A 24,500-nucleotide genomic window follows, 5' to 3' on the forward strand; every position below is an offset into this window, starting at 1 on the left:
CAGATAACTATTAAGTATTCACTGCTAGAAGACCTTAGTGGACAAGAACTTGAGTTTTGAAGTCAGACTACCTAGATTCAGGGGCTTCCTTGATGGCTCAGTTGGTAAAGAATCCACCTGTAACGCAGGAGACCCCAGTTCCATTCTTGGGTCAGGAAGATCTTCTGGAGAAGGAATAGGCTACCCACTACAGTATTCTTGGACTTCCCCTGTGGCTCAGCTGGTAAAGAATTCGCCTGCAATGTGGGAGACCTGGGTTCGATCCCTAGCTTAGGTAGATCCCCTGGAGAAGGGAAAGGCTATCCACTCCAGTATTCTGGCCTATAGAATTCCGTGTACTGTATAGTCCATGGGATTGCAAAGAGTTGGACACAACTGAGCGACTTTCACTTTACCTAGATTCAAATGTGGGTTTTGCCGCTCAGCTGCTTATTCTATATAAGCTATTCAGACAGCCACTAGCTCAGTTTTCAGTCCATAAAAGAGGGTTATTAATAGGATCTTTCTCAGGGTTTTTATGAAGAATAAAAGAAAGCTTGGAACAGTAGCTGGTACATAGTACATGCTCAGGAAATGTTATTTCGTTTAATTTTTGTTATTATTGGCAGTACTGAGCTATTTCACTACTTAAACACGTGGATATGAGAAACACAAATGAGAGCTGAGAGTCCTAAGAGGAGTAGACTTAAGAAGTAAGGGCTGTGCATTAAAAAGAATGAAATAATGCTTTGCAACAACGTGGATGGACCTAGAGACTGTCACACTGAGCCCGAGACACAGTGACTTGGCTTGCACAGGCTGCAGGGCTCTGCTGGCTGCTGGAAACCCTTAGGATGTGTCTTCCTGAAAACTAACCAAAGTTGTTGCTGTTGTTTTAATTTTAAGAATTCTATTTGAATATCTTTCTAAAAGATAGGTTTCTTCCTTAATATAATATACCATTGACTCCTGAACAACACAGGTTTTGGGATGCCCCACCATCTGTGTTGTTGAAAATCCTAGTGTAACTTTACAGTCGGCCCTCTGTATCTGTGGCTCTACATCCACAGATTCAACCAATCACGGACTGTGTAGTACTGCATTAAAAAAGTCCACATGTAAATGCACCTGCCTAGTCCAAACTTGTGTTGTTCAAGAGACAACTGTATTGCATAGTATAGTTTAGTATATACTACTACTAGGGCAGGGAGGCCTGGCGTGCTGCAGTCCACAGGGCCGCAAAGAGTCGGACACGACTGAGCAACTGAACTGAATTACTAGTATAGTATGGTATCAGTACTAGTGTTATAGTATGCAATTAATATTATAGTATAGTGAAATTGGAACAATATTAGAATTATAGTATTAGTACCAGTATTATAGTGTAATATAATATAGCATAGAATTACTATAATATAGCAAATCAATATAGTCTGGAACCATATACCCTATATTTCTGTAATAATGAGGTAATTAATGTCAGCTGCTGTAACAAATCCTGGAGACTTAGAAAATGAGTAGAAAGGGCTATGAACCTTCAAGTTTGGGGAATGACAAAATCAGGGAGTCTCCCATGGGTTTCCCTTGGTGTTTTGTATATAATTTTGTACATGGTAGAGCACTTCCTTTTCTGATGGTGTCATATACTTCCTTTATCAGTAGCAACGTAGATCAATATCTTCTTATTGGACAGTGGAAATACTTCTGATGAATGGTGAGATTTATTAGTACCCCATTGGTTTCTAGCTATGATTCCTGTCCTAACCCAATCATTTTGCACTTCAGGGTCTGGAAATCAGTACATTGTTCTAGCATAGTGAAGAGTTGACTTTACCATAGTGTTCTCTTACCTGGTTAAATAATTAAATGTTTTTAAAGCCTTTAGAAAAGGAAGAACCAAGTCCTATTGAAGAGCTACAGTCTGAAGACACTGCTATTTCTGATCTCTCTACTGGTGAAAATGTTGGCCTGCTTGCTTTACCAATTGGGAGAGCCAGGTAAGTTTTTCTTACCATAGTGGTGAAGGGTAGGATGTAAACTCACCAGGCAGGCTACAGTCCATTGAGTCGCAAAAGAGTCGAACATAATTTAGCAACTAAACAACAAGAAATTGTTATAAACATTGGGAAAAGCATAGGTATTTAGCCCAGATCCCTCTCTTTCTCCTTCCCCACCTGCTTGATGGATATACTTAATACTTAGGATAGTTCTAAATACTTGACTGTCCCATGGGTAACTCAAGTGTGACTAAGATGATTACGGTGATCTGCCTTTTCTCCATCTCCTTCTACTGTTTAATGTTGTTGCTTCGTAATTGTTTTCCTTACTTCTAATCTGGTTCCTTGCCAATCTTTTTTCCTCACTCCTGCCAGAGTGGTTTTATGAAAGCCTGATTGTGTTGCTTCCATGTTTAAAAAGCCTTCCATGGTCCTTTTGCCTCGTGATAAAATCCAGATTCCTTCTGAGTGACACATAGGACACAAAGGAACCTTCAGCCTCCAGTCCAGGGCCCAGCAGGGATTTGGAAACACGCAGGGTACTTTGTGATCGTCACGATGACTCAGGGGCGCTGTTGGCCTGAGCCGTGGATGGTAAATGTTATGCAATGCCTGGGGCTCTCCTGTCCAATGACGAATTATCCCACCCGCATGCCAGAAGTGCCCCTGTTGGAATCCCTACTGCCTCTGTCTGCTTAGCTACCCTCCCCGCTCCTACCATATGACTTTCCGTCTGCCTGGTCTCCCTCAACTCCAAAGCCAAAAGTATTTGCTATCAGGGAGTCCTGGAGGATCTGGTCATATATATAATACTAGAGAATAAGGGGTCTTCCCTGGTGGTCCAGAGGTTAGGACTTCGCCTTCCAACGCAGTGGGGGTGCGGGTTCGATCCCTGGTCGGGGAGCTAAGACCCCACATCCCTCCTGGCCAAAAAGACAAAGCATAAAGCAGAAGCAATGTTGTAACAAATTCAGTAAGGACTTTAAAAATGGTCTACGTTAAAAAATCTTTAAAAAAAAAATACTGGAGAATAAGGACTATAGTAGTATTCAAAGTGACTTTCCTTCAGAGAGGGTTTTTTGTTTTGTTTTGCTGTGTAGAAACTTTTAAAATCTTTTGTAGTTGAGCACTCTTTAATGGCTTCTTGATTTTAAGTCCTATTTTTTCTTTCCTCTCCCACAACTTGAGAATTTTTTATTCACGTTGTTTCCTCTAGCCAGTGTTTGTTTGGAGTCATCCATATGCTTATCATTTCTTTGCTCTCCATTTCTTCTTGCATTTCAGACCTTCCTTCTGGGATTATTATATTTCTTTTCTGAAGTACAGTCCCTTAGAAATGCCTTTTCTGAACATATGTTGGTAATAAATTTAGTTTTCATCTCTGAAAATTTGTAAGCTGTATTTTTGGGTAACTTTTAATTCTGATGCACTCTGAAATTTACAGAGAAGTGTAAAAGAACAGTACAAGAACTTCTGTGGACGCTTAACCAGGTTTCACCAAAATTTACATTTTGCTGCCTCTGCTTTGTGATTCTATGGCTTATTCCTCCTCCCCTCTGCTCCTCCTCTTATTCCTGTCCACACCTCATCTATATAACCACACACACACATTTTTGTAATGAAATATTGACAGTATGTTGGAGACACTGTGCTCTTTTACCCTTGAATACCTCACGATGTATTTCCTAAAACCTAGTACCTTCTCTTGTATAACCACAAGTCATCAAAATCTGGGAATTTAACATTGTTAAAATAATACTATCTGATTCACAGACTATATTCAAATTTTTGTGTTCGGTGACTAATGACCTCAAGCATCTCTTTATGTATTTATTGACTTCTTCCTTCTCCCACCCCTAACTTTATTGAGAAGTAATTGACATATTCTGTTATTTCTTTTGCTTAATCTCAGAGCCTGCTTCCACTCCCATTGACCCTGTAGCCCCACCATACTGAACTCTCTGCTTGTAGTAGCTATACTTTGTCAGTTTTTGGTGTGTGGATCTTGATCTGTCTGGTGTGCCTGGCTCTCACTTCTTCTCCGGGTGAAACATTTATGTATTTTGCCACTTTATTTCCAAATTTTTGTTTCTGGGACACTGTGATAGTGTGATGTATAAGAAGAAGCATATTTAGTCTTGGTCCACTGTTCCTGGAACCCAGCTCCTAAAAACCTTTGGAATTTCCTAGGGATTGAGAAGAATAAAGGTGTCTTTTTTAATGCTAATGAAGTGGCTTTTGGACCTCCCGCCCCTCCCCCCCAGTAAATTATGGATAGGGGCTGGTTGCCTGGGGAACCAAGCCTGTGAGTAGAGGGTTGGAAGTTTGAGTCCCACCCAACCTCTGAAAGGGAGAGGGGCCAGAGTTTAAGTTTAGTCACCTGGTGAGGGGTTGGGACTCAACCCCTCCCTAAGTTCAGTCAGTCACCATTGTGACTATGTAATGAAACCTCCTTTAAAACCCAAAGGAGAGGGCTTGGAGAGCTTCTGGGTCGGTGAACACATGGAGGTACGGGGAGAGCAGCTTGCTGGGAGAGGGCATGGAAGCTCTGTGCCCTTTGCCCCATACATTTTCCTTTGCTTCCCTTCTGTCTGGCTGGCTGTTCCTGAGTTCTACCCTTGTGTAATAAACTAGTAATCTAGCAAGTAAAATATTTCTCTTGAGTTCTGGGAGCAAATTAATTGAATTTAGGGAGGGGGTTGTCAGAACCTGTGATCTATAGACACATAGATGACAACTTGGACTTGGAACTGGCAATACAAGTTGGAGGTGAGGCAGTCTTGTAGGACTGAGCCTTTAACCTGTGGTTGCTGATGCTGTCTTTGGGTAGATAGTGTCAGAACTGAGTTGAATTGTAGAATTGCTAGTGTCAGAGAATTGCTTAGTGTAAGGAAAAAACCCCATTTGGGAATTGGTACAGAATGTTAGATGGTGATCAGAAGTGGGATCAGAGTCAGCATCGTAGCTATTGTTCATGGTATCTTTGGAAAAGAAAACTTTTGACTGATCAAAAATCTCTACGTCTAATTTATTCTTCCTACTCTTGCTTGCAAGGCAGTTAATTGGATTTTATACCATGGCTCACAATCCTAATATGACCCATCTGAAGATTAATCGGCCAGTTACTGCCCTTCCTCCTCTCTGGGTAAGGTGTGATGGTTCAGATCCTGAAGGTATCAGTTGGCTGGGAGCTGAGCTTATCTCAACCAGTAGCAACATCACAGGAATTGTCTTGTACATGGTCACCTGTAAAGGTGAGAGCTCACTCCTCTTTTGTGGAGGTGTGTGTATTTATTTGTTTGTGTAATCACTGTTATTTGTGTACCACTGTATTTATTTGTGTAATTGCTGTTTCATAGGTTTTACTAAAACTTGAGCACGAAGTGCACACAATGTAGCTTGTGTCAGCCACCACGAGTGTGCTCTAGTGTGTAACCTGCAGCATGTGGGAGACATTTCAGAGACAGATTTCCAAGAGTCTAAATAGGAGTTTATGGCTATTTTATTTGGGTTTCATTTCATTTACATGTGTGTATTTTTTAAAATTTTCATTGGAAGATAAAAAAGCTGAATATAATGATAATATAATTCCAGTGTCATAATAGGCATTTAATTATACTTTTGGTAGCAGTACTGACCTTTGTTCCACTTCCCTTGTTTTAAAAACATTTCATCTGTGGTTTAAAATTAATTTTGATAGTTATTAATATTGTGAATTAGATTGTAATTTTCTAGCTCTAATGATGTAATTTTGAACTGTACCTATAAAGTTTTTTTTTTTATCATGTCCTACAGTGGATAAAAATTATTCTGTAAATCTTGAAGACCTAAAAAAGTCACACAAGAAAAGACATCACTTGTCTACTGTAAGTATTTCTCTTTCATATTATTTTCTTCTGACTGCTGTCAATCTGCCTTCCTAGAGTAAAGGATTTTTTTCATTCCTAATAGGACTAGATATTTTTCTATAGTATCAAAATGTTTATTTTCATATCAGCTAATGACTAAAAATATATGCCTTTTAGCTAATCTTTGTGATGAAAAAGAATTGTCTCGTTTTTCCATTTGGCACAGCACTTTTTCTTCTTGGGGAAAAGAATCAGTCGTTTTGATAATGGGCCTTTGGCCTTGTGAAGGCGCCGCTGATGGTCTGCTGAATGTCTCTTTACAGTTAACAGCCAGCGGCTTTGCCCAGTACGAGCTCTTTAAGTCCACTGCCTTGGATGATACAGTTGCTGCCTCACAAACCACGATCACTTTGGATATTTCCTGGAGTCCTGTGGATGAGATCCTTCAGACCCCTCCGCTTTCTTCCACTGCAACTCTGGTAGGAGCCAGCCCTGCTTTCTGTTGAGTTTACTCACTGTGGGTTTACTTTGAACTTGCTAGTTCCTGGACAGCTCTGAAAGGTTCAGCCTGAAGTCTCGCCAGCACAGCCAGTGAAGGTTTTGCCAGGTGGTCTGATCCGTCAGTTATCTACAGTGCTGTAATTATGTAACTTAAGAATTTTCAGTGGGGACCCAAATGGAATCATCACAGTGGCTCATTATCCCTGCTGTTCTTAAAGAATGCAGATGTTGAGAACACATCAACAATCGTTGTTCTGTTCAGCCCTTGCACCCTATATTTACATTTCTAGGATCTGTCTTAAGAAATTATTCAGAATTGGTAACAAAAATACATGGGCAAAGATATTCAGTGCAGTCATACAGCTGTGTTTTGAAAATATTAAAAACAAAACCTGAATGATGTTTAGAAAAATAAATAGATTTCCTGATGAAATATTATATACATATTTTAAAATTATGATTTAAAATATCTTTAATAATGAAAGAAAATGCTTATTATTAAGCAAAAAAAAAAGCCCCAAAAGTACAAAATTTATGTACAGTGGGATCTCAACTATGGTTTTAAAAAATATGTACACAAAGTCCTGGGTAGTGTTAAGAGTGGTTTTTCCCAGGGTGGTGGGCTGGTGAATAATTATACAATTACATTCTTAACACTTTTCTTTTCCTGCAGTAGGTGCTGACATACAATGGCGTTTACTAATTTCTTTCAAACCTCCTCACCCCGCTTCAGCTTTTTTTGTTTGTTTGTTTTACTGAGGGGAGGGAGAGTTGTTTTTGGTGTGTGGTAATGCTAAGTTTGTCATTGAGTCTTTTTTTTTTTAATTTATTTTTAATTGGAGGATAATTGCTTTACAATATTGTATTGGTTTCTGCCATATGTCAACATGAATCAGCCACAGGTATACATATGTCCCCCAGCTTCTGAACTTCCCTGTCACCTCCTACCCTGTCATCGAGTCTTGAAGTGTGTTTATATTTCTACTTCTTGTCCTTTTGGAAATTCAGTGACACAAGCAGGAGAGTGTGTGTTCTGTGTAGCTACAGTTGTATTGAGAGGGGTTGTGGTGGCCTGAATTGAGGTTTCTGTATTGGGATGGGCAGAGTCTATATTTCTGGGGAAGGCATACCAAATGGAAGTGTTGACCTAATTTTTCAATTCACTAGTGTTTTATGAAATATTTTTAAATGTGTGGGTAGTTTGAAATGCAAGTAACTGTGACCCTGATGGAGAAAAGATGGGATTACCAGTGAAAACTGACTCTGGGAACTTTTTAGAATATCAAGGTGGAATCGGGAGAGCCCAGAGGTCCTTTGAGTCAGCTTCACAGAGAACTGAAATTTCTCCTTGTGAGTATCCTTCTGGAATTTGTTACCTGCATTAGATCTCATATTTCCATAAAAATTTTTGCTAGTATCATTGTTATTTAATTTTGTGTTCTTCAAAATTTGTTCCAAATGTTACGTGCTTGGCAGTTGGGGCAGTTGTCCTTGCAATTAAAGGGAACATTTATCAGTGAGTTAGTAGTTAATAACAGTTCTTTCACCTTTTCTACTGAAGTATTTGGATTTTATTCATATGATGGATTCCCTACTTTCCAGGTGAGTCAGCTGCCAGTTTATTCCAAATGTGTATATAATCTGCTTGTTAATAACTGGAATTTGATCCTGAAGATTAATGAGCATGTGTTTCAAAAATTTTGTGTTTCAGTAATTTTAGCTCCGCTCTACAGATTCAATTCCAAAGGGGCGGGCAAGGGGGATTCATTTTAATGCAGAGGAAATTCTGTATGTCTTAAGTTGGCATACAAAGACAGTTATATCCAGTCACTGACTATAGTTACTTTTTTCTTTTCTTTTTTAAAGAGCTTTATTGATATAAATTATAGCCCATAAAATACTTTTGTTTTAAGTATAGAATTCAGTAGTTTTTAGTGTACTGACAGAGTTTGTACAGCCATGACCGTACTTAATTTTAGGATATTTTCGTCACCCCAAAAAGAAATCCCATACCCATTAACAGAAACCTGCCAGCCACTGATTCACCTTCTGTAGCACTTCCTTCCTTTTTATTACTGAGTAACACCAGTGTAGAGGTGTAGTGTGTTTGTGTTTATCCATTTGTCAGTTAATGGGTATTTCAGTTGTTCTTACTTTTTGGCTATTCATGAATAATGCTGCCATGAATAGTATTTAAGTTTTTATGTGACATAGAGACTCTTAGGTGGGGTTGCTGGGTCACATGGTAGCTCTTTAACTACCTTTTAACTTTTAACTTTTTGTGTTTAACTTTTTGAGGAGCTGCCAGACTGAGTGGCTGCATCATTTTACATTCCCATAGCAGCGTATGAGGGCTCCAGTTTCTCCATATCCTTGCCTCCATATGCTTGATACTATATTTTTTATTGATGTTATAGCCATCCTAGTGGGGATGAAGTGATATCTCATTATGGTGGTGTTTTCTTGTTTTTTGGCTGCTTTGTGAGGCATTTGGGAGCTTAGTTCCCTGACCAGGGGTCAAACCCACACCCTTTGCAGTGGAAGTGCAGTCTTAGCCACTGGACCGCCAGGGAAGTCCCACATTATAGTTATGATTTGCGTTTCTCTGATGGCTAATGACATTGCACATGTTTTCATGTTCTAATTGGCTCCTACTTATTTCTTTAGCTTGATCTCACATCCTCCTCTGCTGCATTGAGCTCCCTGCTTATGGTAGCTCCAAGGCCATCACACCATCGCGTTCTGGAGTGTGTGTCTCCATCTGCCCAGTGTGCCCTTTTCCCACCTCTTTGCCGGGTTATCTGTGACATCTTCACCTGAGACGATTTACTGATTCCCCAGAATAGGTTGTGCTGCCGTAGAACTTTACGCACACCCCTTGTCAGAGGGTTTATCAAACAGTAATTTCTCTACTCCTCTGCCTCCCCTACTAGACGTGAGTGCCAGGTACCTCATGGTGTCTTCCACTTCTACCACAGTACCAGGCATTTTTCATACTTTTACCTCCTCTCATTATTTCCCTGTTTGTGAAAAACTTGATACCTTTTCTACCTTTCTCATCTTTCTTCTTCCTTGAGAGCTTCTCTTTCAGGACCCTTCCCGTGGGCTTCTATCATACTTGTAACCTCCTATCTCTGCCCTCCTCTCTCCACCCCAGCAGAGGGCTTATCCATTTCGTGATTTGATGAATGCCTTTATAAGGGAACTCCAGACTCCTGTCTGTAAGCTGCTTCCACTTCCAATCTTTCCCACTTTCATCAGTTCAGTTCCCAGTCTAGTAGAGCGTTCTTCCCTCCAATTCAGTTTGTCCAAAATGAAACTTGAATCAAATCTCCAGACTGGATCACTTTAATAAGCCCCTGATTTCTGTCTGCAGTTTCACCATTCCTTCCGTTCACAGGCTGGCAACCTTATCTGTTACTTCAGTAAGATCGAGTTACTGCCACAGCTGGAAGCTGCCATTCTGCTGTGTGCCCAGTATGTGGTGCTAGATGGTTCTGGTATGTTGCCTGAGGTGTCAGCAACTGGTAAATAGAAGAGCTGGCTTAAAACTCATTCAAACATATGTCTATCTGACTTGAAAGTCCAAGCTGTGTAATTAATGTAATCTCCCTTAGAAATTCACAGACTCTTCGATGTGCACGTTGCCATAATTTCTCCAAGTTCAATCCCCTGTATTTTTATAAATAGGTAGGATTTTTTTTTCTTTTCTTCTATTCCTCATATATTTCTGCCTATCTGTCTGTCTCTTTCTCTGAAGTATACTTTTTTTTTTCCCTTTGAGGTTTCTTTCACTGTGCCTATCTTACATAAAGCCCCTATCACTTCCCTTCTGGACCACTCTAATGATCTTTCACTGTTTCTCCACAGGGACACACACTCTTGGCATCTTGGGCAGAATCATGCTTTGTGGTTTGGGACCATTCTACATGCTGGAAGATATGTAGCCTCCTTGCATGCGTGCCAGGTTGCTTCAGTCATGTCTGACTCTTTGTGACCCTATGGAACATAGCCCTCCAGGCTCCTCTGTCCACAGGATTCTCTGGGCAAGAATACAGGAGTGGGTTGCCATGCCATCCTCCAGGAGATCTTCTCAACCCAGGAATCGAACAGCAGTCTCCTTTGTCTCCTGTTTTAGCAGGCGGGTTCTTAACCACTAGTGCCACCTGTAGCATCCTTGCTGCTGCTGCTGCTAAGTCACTTGTCATGTCCAACTCTGTGCAACCCCATAGATGGCAGCCCACCAGGCTCCTCCATCCCTGGGATTCTCCAGGCAAGAACACTGGAGTGGGTTGCCATTTCCTTCTCCAGTGCATGAAAGTGAAAAGTGAAAGAAGTCTCTCAGTTGTATCTGACTCTTAGCGACCCCATGGACTGCAGCTTTGGCCCCTACCAAACTAAATGCCCACAGTCACTGTGACACCAGAATTTACCTTCACATTTTCCTGAAAACTCCCTGGGGGTGGAGGATGATCTTACTTCCATTGAGAAACATTGTACTTCTTTTTTTCCTTAGACTCTATCCTGAGTATTTGTGATGGGGGAATTCTCAGCTGCTTGATCATGTCATTTTCCTGCCAGAAAATCAACAGTGGCTGTTGTCTTCCAAATGAAATAAAAAAATTATTTAAGATCACTCTTCCTGTTTAATCCCTACTCCTAGTCATCTTATTTCCTGCTGTTGCCTGGGGGTTTATTCCACCCTAGTGGAAACAGCTCATCCTCTCCATCGTATTGCCTGGGATGGTTCCCTCATATGAGTCAAGCCAGTGTTTCTCATTGTTCCTCTGGCTATTCCAGCCTCTTTTGACCTCAACCTCTTTCCTTACTTCAGTTTAGATATCCTACGTATAGGCATACATATTCATGTTATTTTTATGTAAACTTCTGTTCAGTCTCTGTAGCACACATAATTAAAGTTCAGAATACCATCTTTGGCATCAGACTGCTGGATATATGTCCTGGCATTGCCAGTTACCAACTGTGTGAGCTTAAGCAAGTTAATTAACCTCTTTTGGGCTCAGTAAAATGTGAGTGATAGTGGTATCTGCCTCACTGGATTTTTGTGAGGATTAAATAACATACTGCATATGAAACATTTAGAATAGTTCCTGGCGTCTCATTAAACATTCAGGAAAAATAGGTGTTAGGAATGCCCTGGAGGTCCAGTGGTTAGGACTCCATGCTCTCACTGCTGAGGGCCTGGGTTTGATTCTTGGTGCAGGAACTAAAATCCCACAAGGTGGGTGGTGCAGCTAAGAAAAAAGATACTAATGTTATTAATATTGATAATACATCTTACTGATAACTTTGTATTTTGCTAACAAGTTTTGGGGTTTTTTTGTTTGTTTTTAAATCTCCCACAGGTTTTGGCTGATGGTTTGAGGACTGGTGTAACTGAATGGCCTGAGCCTCTGGAAGCAAAATCTGCTGTTGAACTTGTGCAGGAATTTCTGAATGGTGTTTGTTTTCGTGACTCACACTTGGCTTTTGTTTATTTTTTCTTAATTGGGAATTTATGCTTGCTATATTTAAATGTAAATTTTTTTTTAGGCTTAGTATTTTTTTTTTGTTAGCTATACCTAAAGCTGTAGGTCTGTCATGGTGAGAGGGGCAGCTTTCATTCTGAATTGCTAATGATAAAAATCTCAGTGATTTTAAGAATTAATAATATGTATTTAATTTACATTTTATATACTGCAGTCATATTTGAGATTGTGGAAGAAGAGGGACGAAACAGTGACCTTAGAGCGCCTACCATGTGCTTGACATGTGTGCCAGGGGCTTTCACTGTATCTCAGTCCATCCTTACACCCCTGCCTAGTGGGCATCTAGTCAACCTCCATTGGAGAGTTAAATAATTGCTAAAATACCTGGTCATCATTCTACTCTCCTCATTTGCCATTTGAAAACAGGATTAGAGTGGAAATAATTGGGAAAGAAGGAGAATAAAATCCAGAGTTTAATAAGCTTTTGCCACTTTCTAGAGTTAAGTAAGCTGAATGAATTTGGTGATTCTACAAAAAAGACACCGAGGTAAGTGATTGTTATCGGAAAAGTACACTGAAAGAGCTTGTAAAATTGGGTTGTACTGTTGTCTTTCACATCATACGATTGCAAATGGGTCTGCTACAGCCAAGGTGGCGTTTTGAGGGTAGTTTTTTGTTGGTCTTTGATGTCAGCACTAGTGATTACTTTCCTTAAAAACTGATGGATATGTTTAAAGAGAACTAGGACGTATTTATTATTAATTGTTTAATTGCAGAAAAATGGAAATGACTATGTTAATATACTATGAGGTGATAAGGCAACGCCAAAGAATGCTCAAACTACCGCACAATTGCACTCATCTCACACACTAGTAAAGTAATGCTCAAAATTCTCCAAGCCAGGCTTCAGCAATACGTGAACTACAAACTTCCAGATGTTCAAGCTGGTTTTAGAAAAGGCAGAGGAAGCAGAGATCAAATGGCCAAATCCGCTGGATCATGGAAAAAGCAAGAGAGTTCCAGAAAAACATCTACTTCTGCTTTATTGACTATGCCAAAGCCTTTGACTGTGTGGATCACAATAAACTGTGGAAAATTCTGAAAGAGATGGGAATACCAGACCACCTGATCTGCCTCTTGAGAAATCTGTATGCAAGTCAGGAAGCAACACTTAGAACTGGACATGGAACAACAAACAGACTGGTTCCAAATAGGAAAAGGAGTTCGTCAAGGCTGTATATTGTCACCCTGTTTAACTTATATGCAGAGTACATCATGAGAAACGCTGGACTGGAAGAAGCACAAGCTGGAATCAAGATTGCCGGGAGAAATATCAATAACCTCAGATATGCAGATGACACCACCCTTATGGCAGAAAGTGAAGAGAAACTCAAAAGCCTCTTATTAAAAGTGGAGAGTGAAAAAGTTGGCTTAAAGCTCAACATTCAGAAAACGAAGATCATGGCATCCGGTCCCACCACTTCATGGGAAATAGATGGGGAAACAGTGGAAACAGTGTCAGACTTTATTTTTTGGGGCTCCAAAATAACTGCAGATGGCGACTGCAGCCATGAAATTAAAAGACGCTTACTCCTTGGACAGAAAGTTATGAACAACCTAGATAGCATATTAAAAAGCAGAGACATCACTTTGCCAACAAAGATCCGTCTAGTCAAGGCTATGGTTTTTCCAGAGGTCATGTATGGATGTGAGAGTTGGACTGTGAAGAAGGCTGAGCGCCGAAGAATTGATGCTTTTGAACTGTGGTGTTGGAGAAGACTCTTGCGAGTCCCTTGGACTGCAAGGAGATCCAACCAGTCCATTCTGAAGATCAGCCCTGGGATTTCTTTGGAAGGAATGATGCTAAAGCTGAAACTCCAGTACTTTGGCCACCTCATGCGAAGAGTTGACTCATTGGAAAAGACTCTGATGCTGGGAGGGATTGGGGGCAGGAGGAGAAGCGGACAACAGAGGACGAGATGGCTGGATGGCATCACTGACTGGATGGACGTGAGTCTGAGTGAACTCCGGGAGTTAGTGATGGACAGGGAGGCCTGGCGTGCTGCGATTCATGTGGTTGCAAAGAGTCGGACACGACTGAGCGACTGATCTGATCTGATCTGATCTGATATTATTATAGCATGTTAATAGGCTATGAGATAGTACATTACTGTGCCATCGGTGGCATTATTAAATTGTGCTAAACCTGTTGTCATTTGACAAGTAGGAAAATGGAGACCTAGGTAATTAAATATTTTTCCAGGGGAGGAAAACCAAATGCTTGCTTTTAGGCATCAGAGTTTGAAAGCAATTTTAGGGGTTCTGTTTTTCACTGTCTGTTTACTTGTATCTCCTCATTAATGGATGAAGTTGTAGAAGATACATTCATGCCTCTTATATGTGTTCATGATCCCACCTTTTCTCAGAGCAACATTTGCAAGTTTACTGGTCTTAAACTATTGTGCTTTTTAAAAAATAAACTGAGTATTTTCTGGCACTCACTTCTTTTCCAGATAGTGAAGCATGACGCTGCTGCAGTTGATGGGTCTATTGAGTGTCTTCTCACAGTACGGGGTGATCTCGATTTTGCTGAGCAGCTGTGGTGCAAAATGAGCAGTAGTAGGTGTCCATCAGCATTGTGAAATAAAATTTTTCCTGTTATTTCTTAGGTTTACTTTTAAGTCTTTTGAAAATAATAATGTATATTGCTAGCCTTGTATGGACATCTGGTTTCTGTTTTATCAAACTCAGTTCTAATAACGCATTGGCATATTTTGCTCGAGAATTATACTAAGACCAGGCAATTCATAGAACCTGTTCTTTACTCCTGCCTGAAGATTTAGGTGGGTTCTATGCTGTATTTGTATTAACCAAAACATATCTTAATGAAATTATAATTATTAAGAAAAGGAAAAGATATTCCATAATATTTGACTGAATATATTATTTTATGGCAACGAGTTTAATTTCTTTCTTTAAAAATGCTGCCTTTGGAGGGGGAGGGGGACTTTAATTTCTCTCCCTTTTCACCATCCCTAAAGTTCAGATACTTGTCTTCCCTCTTCATTGTGTATCCTTAAAATGAATGACGTGTTTGATCTGCAGAAATAACTATGAGAATAATGTTAGACTAACTTGCTTTAAAGGTGTGATTTCTTATCAAGACTTGGTGAAGTGTTTCTCGTTGGTCATCCAGAGTCTGCAGCGTGGTGCTATTCAGCCATGGGTAGGTTCAGTAGTGTGTGTGTGCTCCTTTTCAGCAGCAGAGCAGACTGATGACGGGCACAGGCTCTGCAGCAGACTGCCTGAGTTTGAATTTTTGTTTTGCAACTCTCTTACCTGTATACACTTGGCCAGGGTCCTTAATTCATGTGAAGCACTTAGGACCTAGTTCATAGTTAAGTGCACAGCATTTATAAGCTACCTCTATTGTCATTGCTGTTGCTGTGAACAGTCCTTCTCATATACTACTGATGAGAGTACAGATTGGAACACTATAAAGCAATTATGATAATGTACTGAGATCCTCAAAATGAATTCATCCTAAGGCCATATGCAGAAGTATGTGTCAAGAGTTTATGTATTAGGGGCTTCCCTGGTCTCGGAAGATCCCACATGCAGTGGAGCCAGCTAAGCCTGCGCGCTGCAACTGCTGAAGCCCGTGAGCCTAGAACCTGTACTCGGCAACAAGGGAAGCCACGCCGTGGCACCGCAGTGAAGAGCGGCCCCCGCTTGCTGCAGCAGAGAGCCCATGTGCGCCAGTGAAGACTCACCATGGCCAAAAGAAATAAGCCTTTTTAAAAAAAGATTGTAGTGGGATGCTCGTTATAGCCTCATTTACAGTAGCAAAAATTGCAAATGACCTATTAATGAATGTCTAAGTAAATCATGAAACAGCCACATAATGGAACATGTTAATAGTTGCTACAGATGATGTGCAGAAATGCTTACAGTGGTGTGTGGAGAAATGCTTACAATGTTCAGTGAAAGATAGAAATCTTGGAGAGAAAAACCTGTGAACAAATATGCTAAAATACGCCAATCCCTTCTGGTGGTAGGGTTACAAATAAATTTCTCCAACTGCATTATACATTTCTGTATTTTATGGATTTTCCATGATGAATTTATAGTTTTATAATGAAGAAAAAATCTAAGTTAAAAGCTAGAAACAAAAAGATTCCTCATTTAGTAGAATTATTTTAAATAATGCAACTGCCAATTCATAACAAGATAGAAACTTCCTAGGTGTGAACAGAGATACACTCTAGAGCAGAAGCTTGCAAACCCTCCCTCTATTTGATCATTCTGTGCATTTTAGTCTTGCCCATTGAATTTTTCTTAAGAGCTTCTGTTTGTGAGATATTTACAAGTATATCCTACCATGTACAACAAGTGCAAAGTGAAAATAGTATTAAAAAAGAAAAATGCAAAGGATTGTGTTGGAAATTTGAGTTAACAGAAGGACAGTAAATGAGAAAATGTCAAATGTCAAATATTTTAGGTATGTTTAAATTTAATTGTTTAGCATTTAGAACACATGTTAGATCTAGTAAGTTCACAGCTTTTTTTATTCTCCAAATGATTGAGTTAGTCTGTTGGCTATTATAGCCAATAAGGAGGTTTTGGGAATGGCATTTTAGAAACAGATAGGTTTGTAACTTAGAGGCTTTCATTCAAATAATTTATAATGTCAGGAGATGAAAAAATTTAAGTTTATAATTTTTTAGTTAATGCAGTTTGCTTCTCTTTCACTTACTGGACTTTTTATAGTTTTAATTGTGGCTTTATAAACTTTTCCCAATCTCTAGCTTCATAGTGGGAGTAACAGTTTACTGAGTAAGCTCATTCATCAGTCTTACTATGGAACCATGGACACGGTTTCTCTCAGTGGGACTGTTCCGGTTCAGATGCTTTTGGAAATTGGTTTGGATAAACTGAAGAAAGATTATATCTGTTTTTTCATAGGTAAGTCCCTTTCCCAACTCAAAAAAGTAAAAGCAACATCATAGTTGTCAGCCATAGGTATGCTCAGATTTTATCTTTGTACTTGACCCTGATTGTTTGTGGTCCTGGCTTTGCCTCTGGATCACTATGAGACAGGCACTTTCATTTTCTGAGCCTTATTTTTTTGTTTAATAAATAGATTAAAGATAACTATAGGTTTTGTTTGTCTTTATTTCAAATGTTTTGAGATTCTTTAGGGTAAATGTAAATAAAACCCTTTTTTAAAATGACATGCTGTTTTAATACTCATCACCTTGTTTCTATTAGGGGCAAACTGTGATCATTTTTAGAATAAGTATTTATGATGTAATATACAAGAAAATTCAGCATTTTGTGAGAAACTGTTTAGCTTGAGCATTTCTTTTATATATGAACTATGAAATGTTTTTCTTAGCTTGTTTGATTTGTAGTAGATAAAACCTAAAGCTTATTGGCATCTCTTCGTTTTTTTCTTGATAGGTCAGGAACTTGCATCTTTGAATCATTTGGTGAGTTTTTATTCTCAAGTTGATTTTTCTTTTATTTGGTCATTCTGCCACACAGTTATTAAGTGCCTATTCTGTGCCAGCTTATGTCCTAGGAAACAGATAAATTAAGACAGGCAATTACACTGTCTAGTAAAACAAACAAAAAAGTAGCCCGTCTAATGTCACCTCTCATTCTCTGTAAACGTATGATACTGCCTGACATAAGGTTGTATCCTGCGTAAGCCAGTGTACTTCCACAATTCTTCATTTATCTAAAGTGGTTAGAGAATGCCTTTCTGTGTTTGATAAGCCCTACAGAGGAATATTCGCTTTATATTCTTTTGACCCATTTCTTTATTTCTTCTTTGTTTTTATTTATGTATTTATTTGGTTGGGCCTGGTCTTAGTTGGGCCTGGGATCTAGTTCACTGAGCATGGATCGAACCCAGGCCCCCTGCATTGGAAGTGTGGAGTCTTAGCCACCAGACCACTAGAGAAGTATCTTGACCCATTTCTTTTACACGTAAAAGATTACTTTTCAAAGAATTTGCTATGCTCTTTAACATATTGATTCAAAAAATATTTCTGTGTTTCAGGGTCATGATTATGAGCTTTTGTATTTCCCTAATATCTTGAATTAGAAACTTAAGGAGATTAAAGAACATCCATAATGACCTTTGACATTTGTTGGACGATTCTTTTAGAAAATAGATCTTCAAATGATATCTGGTCTCATAAAAATACAAGATAGGATAACTCCAGCTTCATCTATTATGCAATGTAACACTCAACTGGATTCTATTGAGGTTAATTTTTGATATTCCAAGTTTAAACATTTTATTAAAGGTGTACATTTTTAGTGGAAACTTTTTAATAACATTTTCTTAAGCTTAGGAAAGTAATAACTTTTTGAAAATAAAAATACAATGCAATTATACCCTTAATCTCATCACTCAAATGTGAGTACCCTTATTTTTATGAATTCCCCTCAAGTCATTTAATATGCCTGTTTTTTCAAATATGGTTTGATTTCAGATTTTTGACACAATATTTCTTAGACTTTGAGAATCTCCCAGAAGACTTGTTAAAATGCTGATTCCTAGACCCCTGACTCAGTAGGTCAAGGGCTCTGGAATATGTGTTGTTGTTGTTGTTATTGTTTGGCTGTACCACATGGCTTGTGCGTGGCTCATTTCCTTGACCAAGAATTGAACCCTGGCCGTGGCAATGAAAGCCCATAATGCTAACCACTAGGCAACCAGGGAACTCCTTGGAATATATTTTTCTAAACAAACCGTCTCATCTCCAGATGATTCAGATGCTGGTGGTTTGCAGCAATATTAGTTTTCTATTGTTGCTATAATAAATTACCCCCACACACTTAGTGTCTCAAAGCCACACACACAAATGCATTACTTTATAGTTGTATAGTTCAGAAGTCCAGTCTGGGTCTCACTAGGCTAAAATCAGGGTGTTGGCAGGCTGTGGTCCTGTCTGGAGCCTGCCTGTAAGGGAAGATCATTTCCTGCTCATATGAGTTATTATTGATAGCAGAATTCAATTCCTTGTGATTATAGACCTGAGGCTGTACTGCCTCCCAAGTAGTCAGGAACTTCAGGCTTTGTCACCTCTGCGGGGTCTTGGGGACAGGCAGAGGTAGACCAGCCTGGGTTGTAGCATGAGCAGAGAGAAGCGAAGGGGAAGAACAGTCTGGATCTGTTCTTTGTTTTAAAAAAAAAAAAAGATCTAGGTGGTCCACTTCCAGAGTGGTCAGGGGACCACTGGGAATGTTGGGTGGCAGCTGCAAGGAATGTCGTAATTTGTAGCCAGTGGTGAGTGGGACTGTTTTGGGTCTTCCCTTCCTGGGACTTGACTGTTTTCCTACTCGTGTTATTTTCACATTTTGGAATAATCTGGGTCAGCATTTTAGCTGGGTGCTCTGCTCAGTTTCACAAGGCTGAAATCAAGGTATCATCTGGAGACTTGATTAGGGAAAGATCCGCTTTCAAATTCCCTCGCATTGTTGACAGAATTCATTGATTCATGACCCTTTGATGAAGGTTCCCATTTTCTTACTAGCTGTTGGCCCAGGACCATCTCCATGTCCTCGAGGTCACTTGGGGGTTCTTCCATGTGGCCGTCTCCACAGTGCCACAGTTTGTTTCTTCAAAGCCAGCGGGAGAGCATCTCTGATGCTTAGAGCTCACTGACACAAGTAATGACCAGGAGATTATCTCCCTTTTGATTAATTCAAAGTCAATCAGTAACCTAATCATGGGAGTAACAGCCTACCATCCTGGCCTCACTTGAGGAGAAGGGATTATATAAGATGTATATTCCAGGGGGTAAGAATCTTAGCATTGTAGAATTCCACTTACCATGGATTATTTCCTTAGGATTAATTCTCAGAAATAGGTCTGAGCATTTTATGATGCTTCACATAACCTTGCCAACTTTCTTTTCCAAAAGGTCATACCAATTTACCAGTAATATATGTTAGTAGAAGCTTACCAATGCACTTGATTTATTTCTTGGTATTACAGGTTTACTATCTATTTTTAGAAGTGAATATGCCCATCAGCCTGGCAAGCTTATTGAAGTTAAGAATTATCTTGTGGGTTTGCCATTCTTTCCATCTGGAGAGTTTGGTGGGTGGTACCAGTTACCTACTTGGACCTCCTCGGTGAAGCAGTTCTGTGATTTGCCTTTACCAAAGAATATGCATAATGGTTTGCTTAGAACATTCTTAGAGAAGACTTACTTAAGAGTTTAGTTTAAAGAATAGTATTGAGAGGAGGAAAGCTACCTAGTGGCTTCTTCTCCCTAACCCCAAGCCCCCACCTGTTAATCAAACATCCCCACTCAGGTGTAGTAGGCATAGTTAATTCTTTCCGGAGATGCCGCTTGTTCTTTAACTCCTTATTTCCCATGTCCATTTTCTTTTATTCCAGGAATATTTCATTTCTCCATCAGTAGATACACAGGAGCAGGTTCATCGTGTTCAAAAACTCCACCATATTCTTGAAATAGTAGTCAGTTGCATGCTTTTCATTAAACCTCAACATGAACTCCTCTTTTCTTTAACACAGTAAGTATTTCTGTTGTTTACTTCATAAAAATGTACTCTCTTCTGAAATAGTTGCAGCCAAAATAAGTGCCCTTTTTATTATCAGTTAGGGTAGAATCTGTGTACCTTCTCTTCATAGTAACAGAAAGGTTCTAAGTCACTGCCATGAGAAGGAAAGACTTTGGATTCAGGAGGAATCGAGCTGCACACTTGGATCTGGCACTTCCTTTCTAAGGAAGTTTCCTTTCACTGCATCTTGTTTTTCATCTATAAGAACAGCGTAATATATATAAAGTACTTGACACTTAGGTACTTAATAAATACTAGTTCCTTCTGTTTTCTTCATATCCCTATAAATTTGAGTCAAGCTAATCATTGCCCGCCATCTATATGGTGACTGAATGGAATCAGATTTCATCAGACCTATGTCAATAGTGTTGCTGAAATTTTAGAGGGTCTGTCAGTTTGGCTAAAAATAGTTTGGAATAATCTTTACACATGGATCCTGGATGTCTTATTTGTATTTTTTGAGTCTTCAAACTGGAAATAAGTATACCATTGAGTGGAAGAACTGGGATTCTTTTTCCCTGTGAAAGAAAATGTACCATTGCCTTTTCCAGAATTAGAATTTGCCTTAGTTGTAAAGGGAAAAGTTTGAAATTGTTACTAGGTTTTTTTGTTTGTTTGGGGGGTGTTTCTTCCCATTAAAGATCAGTAGTATGGGTGAGTTAACTCTTTAATTCCCCATACTGGGAAAACAGTGGAAGCTGTATCTTTGTCTCTCTTTTGCCTTTCTTTGTCTTTCCAATACCTTTCTCCCCACTTACACCTTTACTTGAGCTCAACTAAAATGTATTTTATATTTATGAGCAGTATGTCCACTATTCATTTTTTAAAAGTGAATTTTTTTTTCTCTTTAGATCCTGCATAAAATACTATGAACAAAATCCTCTTGATGAGCAGCACATTTTTCAGCTGCCAGTCAGACCAACTGCTGTTAAAGACTTATATCAAAAGTAAGCAATTTAACCATTAAATTATACTTCACCAACCATGATTCCAATTTCAGTATCTGTTCCATGGCACCTCATGACCCAGGCCTGCTTCTTCTCTGAAACCAGAAGCATCTGATTCCCATTCTCTGAACATAGTCTGATAGAGTCCTCCCTCTCCCTTCTCCCAGGCCTTTGATCTGCTCTCTGTAGACTGTTGGTCTGCTATGTTCATTTTTCTCTGAATTTGTAATTTTTTCACAGAATAGGGCAGAAACTTTAGCCAGAAGGGAAGTGACAGATTGGGAAGAAAGGGATCAGGTGATGACAAGTTTTAGAAAAGGCAGAGGAACCAGAGATCAAATTGCCAACATCCATTGGATCATTGAAAAAGCAAGAGAGTTCCAGAAAAACATCTACGTCTGCTTTATTGACTATGTCAAAGCCTTTGTGTGGATCACAACAAACTGTGGAAAATTCTGAAAGGGATGGGAATACCAGGCCAGCTGACCTGCCTCCTGAGAAATCTGTATGCAGGTCAAGAAGCAACAGTTAAAAGTGGACATGGAACAACAGACTGGTTCCAAATAGGAAAAGGAGTACATCGAGGCTGTATATTGTCACCCTGCTTATTTAACTTATATGCAGAGTACATCATGAGAAATGCTGGGCTGAGATTGCCGGGAGAAATACCAGTAACATGCAGATGACACCACCCTTATGGCAGAAAGGGAAGAACTAGAGAGCCTCTTGATGAAAGAGGAGAGTGAAAAAGTTGGCTTAAAACTCAACATTCAGAAAACCAAGATCATGGCATCCACTCCCATCACTTCATGGCAAATAGATGGGGAAACAATGGAAATAGAGACTTTTTTGGCGGGGGGCTCCAAAATCACTGTAGATGGTGACTACAGCCATGAAATTAAGACACTTGCTCCTTGGAAGAAAAGCTATGACCAACCTAGACAGCATATTAAATAGCAGAGACATTACTTTGCCAACAAAGGTCCGTCTAGTCAAAGCTATTGTTTTTTTCCAGTAGTCATGTATGGATGTGAGAGTTGGACTATAAAGAAAGCTGAGCACTGAAGAATTGATGCTTTTGAACTGTGGTATTGGAGAAGATTCTTGAGAGTCCCTTGGACTGCAAGGAGATCCAACCAGTCCATCCTAAAGGAAATCAGTCCTGAATATTTATTGGAAGGACTGATGCTGAAGCTGAAACTCCAATACTTTGGCCACTTGATGTGAAGAACTGATTCATTGGAAAAGACCCTGATGCTGAGAAAGATTGAAGGCGGGAGAAGGGGATGACATAGGATGAGGTGATTGGATGGCATCTCTGACTTGATGGACATGAGTTTGAGTAAACTCCAGGAGTTGGTGATGGACAGGGAAGCCTGGCATGCTGCAGTCCATGGGGTTGCAAAGAGTCGGACTGAGCGACTGAACTGAACTGATGACAAGTCAAAGGCGTGGCTGTGGGAGTGAGGGAAGGATTTAGTATTGGGGATTTCAGAGGGATGGAACTGAGGCTAAGACTGGCCATCCATGCAGACACTGAGGTTGCCTCAAAAAATGGTCTTCCTCACTCTTCTCTCAGTGTACAGTAGACTTGAAATTTCTTTCATACTAAAACTGCTCTCTTTATACCCTTCCTCTGTATATTTCCCTCTTAGCCAAACCTCATCCCTTCCCTGAAATTGTTAATCAGAAGTTGCCAGTGGCCTTCTAATGGGCAAATCCAGACAATGCTTTCCAGGAGAAGAGTGTTTTTGTCCCCTTAGGTAACTAGCTAGCCCACCAGTTCTTTTTCCTTCTGTAAGCATTTGTAGTGCTCTGTGGCATTTGACACTACTGCTTTCTTGAACCCATCCCCTTCCTTTGTTTTCTTGACCTCACATTCTGTCTTAATTTTTTAAATTTCTTTATTTTTGGTTGCCCTGGGTTCTTGTTACTGTGCTTGGGATTTCTCTCGTTGCAGTGAGCAGGGGGCTACTCTGCTGTGGCACACAGGCTTCTCATTGCCGTGGCTACTCTTGTTGCGGAACACAGGCTCTAGGTCTCTCAGGCTTCAGTAGCTGTGGTGCATGGGCTTAGCTGCTCTGCAGCATCCGTCTTAATTTTAACTTTACCTCTCTGGCCCACCTCTAAGACTGAGAATGGTCCTCTTTTCAAATTCTTCTTCCTTTGCTTTATTCATATGCGAGTATCCACCAGAACTCCACCATCTGCCCTCTTTTCTTACTTTCTGTCTTCACTAGGTGATGGTGTTCACACCCCAATCTTCAGTTCCTCTGGGCTAATGATAATTCATAACCTTTGTCTCCAGCTTCTCCTGAGTTTTACCCCCATGTTTCTAGGTATCTATTAGACATGAATCCTCAACTTCAATGTCCTGTAGGTGATTCAGACTCTAAATCCCAACTCTTCACTCCCCTTCCCAACACTTTTCCTCCTCCTGTATTTCCTCTCAAGTAGCCATCATTAATCTTCATCCAGTGCCCACAACATAAACCTCGGACATATCTTCCACTCATTGCTGTCACTTTCTCCCTCCTTGAAATGATTCCCAAGTCCTGACCTCCTTGGAAGCTCTTAAATCTGTTCCTTTCTCTGCACCTTTGCATGTGTTGAATATTTCACATCTGCTCATTTCATCCCTGGACTAAGTACAGTAAAATCCTTTTTCCTAGCTGCTCTGTTTGCCTCCATTAACTTCCTTCTCTTCCTTCCTTTGCCACCACCAAAGTGATCTTCCTGAAGTTCAGATCCCACCATGACTTCCCTCTGTTTAAGTGGCTTCCTTGCCTTTAGGATAGTGTTTCATCTTGGTGTGGTCTGAGCCCGTCCTCTGCCTTTCTGGCCCAGGTGCCTCCACACCTTGCGTGTGTCGTGTCTCTTCGAGTCAGAGGCCCTGTGTCCTTGCGTTTCCTCAGGCACCACACGTGCTTACCTGGCAGTGCCTCCACCCGTGTCTGTTCTTCATCCTGGATCTTTTCTGTTTAATTAACTGCTTCTTCTAATTCCGTTACAAGCTCTGCTCAAAGGTCACCATCTCTGAGGATTCTTTTTCAACTCTGCAGTCCCAGTCTAAGTCAAATTACCTCACGATTATGGCCCCCTCTTGTATCTGATATTTCTGTATTACAACAT

At 40.0% G+C, this 24,500-nt stretch overlaps 1 protein-coding gene across 5 annotated transcripts in view; it reads left to right on the plus strand.

Annotated features, from left to right (window-relative positions):
- ZWILCH (zwilch kinetochore protein) overlaps positions 1-24,500 on the plus strand; it is a 42,430-nt gene that overhangs the window by 10,808 nt on the left and 7,122 nt on the right. For 3 of the 5 annotated variants that reach the window (XM_027553039.1, XM_027553036.1, XM_027553038.1), the window contains exons 4-13: positions 1,858-1,976; positions 5,031-5,257; positions 5,772-5,842; positions 6,148-6,303; positions 14,328-14,433; positions 14,961-15,040; positions 16,623-16,779; positions 17,278-17,306; positions 20,237-20,373; positions 21,273-21,368. In XM_027553039.1, the coding sequence (XP_027408840.1) occupies positions 5,053-5,257; positions 5,772-5,842; positions 6,148-6,303; positions 14,328-14,433; positions 14,961-15,040; positions 16,623-16,779; positions 17,278-17,306; positions 20,237-20,373; positions 21,273-21,368 (1,037 nt within the window). In that variant the 5' untranslated portion in view covers positions 1,858-1,976; positions 5,031-5,052. Of the gene's footprint in view, positions 1-1,857; positions 1,977-5,030; positions 5,258-5,771; positions 5,843-6,147; positions 6,304-7,603; positions 7,676-11,691; positions 11,786-12,312; positions 12,362-14,327; positions 14,434-14,960; positions 15,041-16,622; positions 16,780-17,277; positions 17,307-20,236; positions 20,374-21,272; positions 21,369-24,500 lie in introns of all 5 variants that reach the window. The other 2 variants (XR_003512985.1, XM_027553037.1) reach the window with 2 other exon arrangements.

This window comes from Bos indicus x Bos taurus, chromosome 10, assembly GCF_003369695.1.
Source record: "Bos indicus x Bos taurus breed Angus x Brahman F1 hybrid chromosome 10, Bos_hybrid_MaternalHap_v2.0, whole genome shotgun sequence".
In the NCBI taxonomy this organism is placed as follows: Eukaryota; Metazoa; Chordata; class Mammalia; order Artiodactyla; family Bovidae; genus Bos; species Bos indicus x Bos taurus.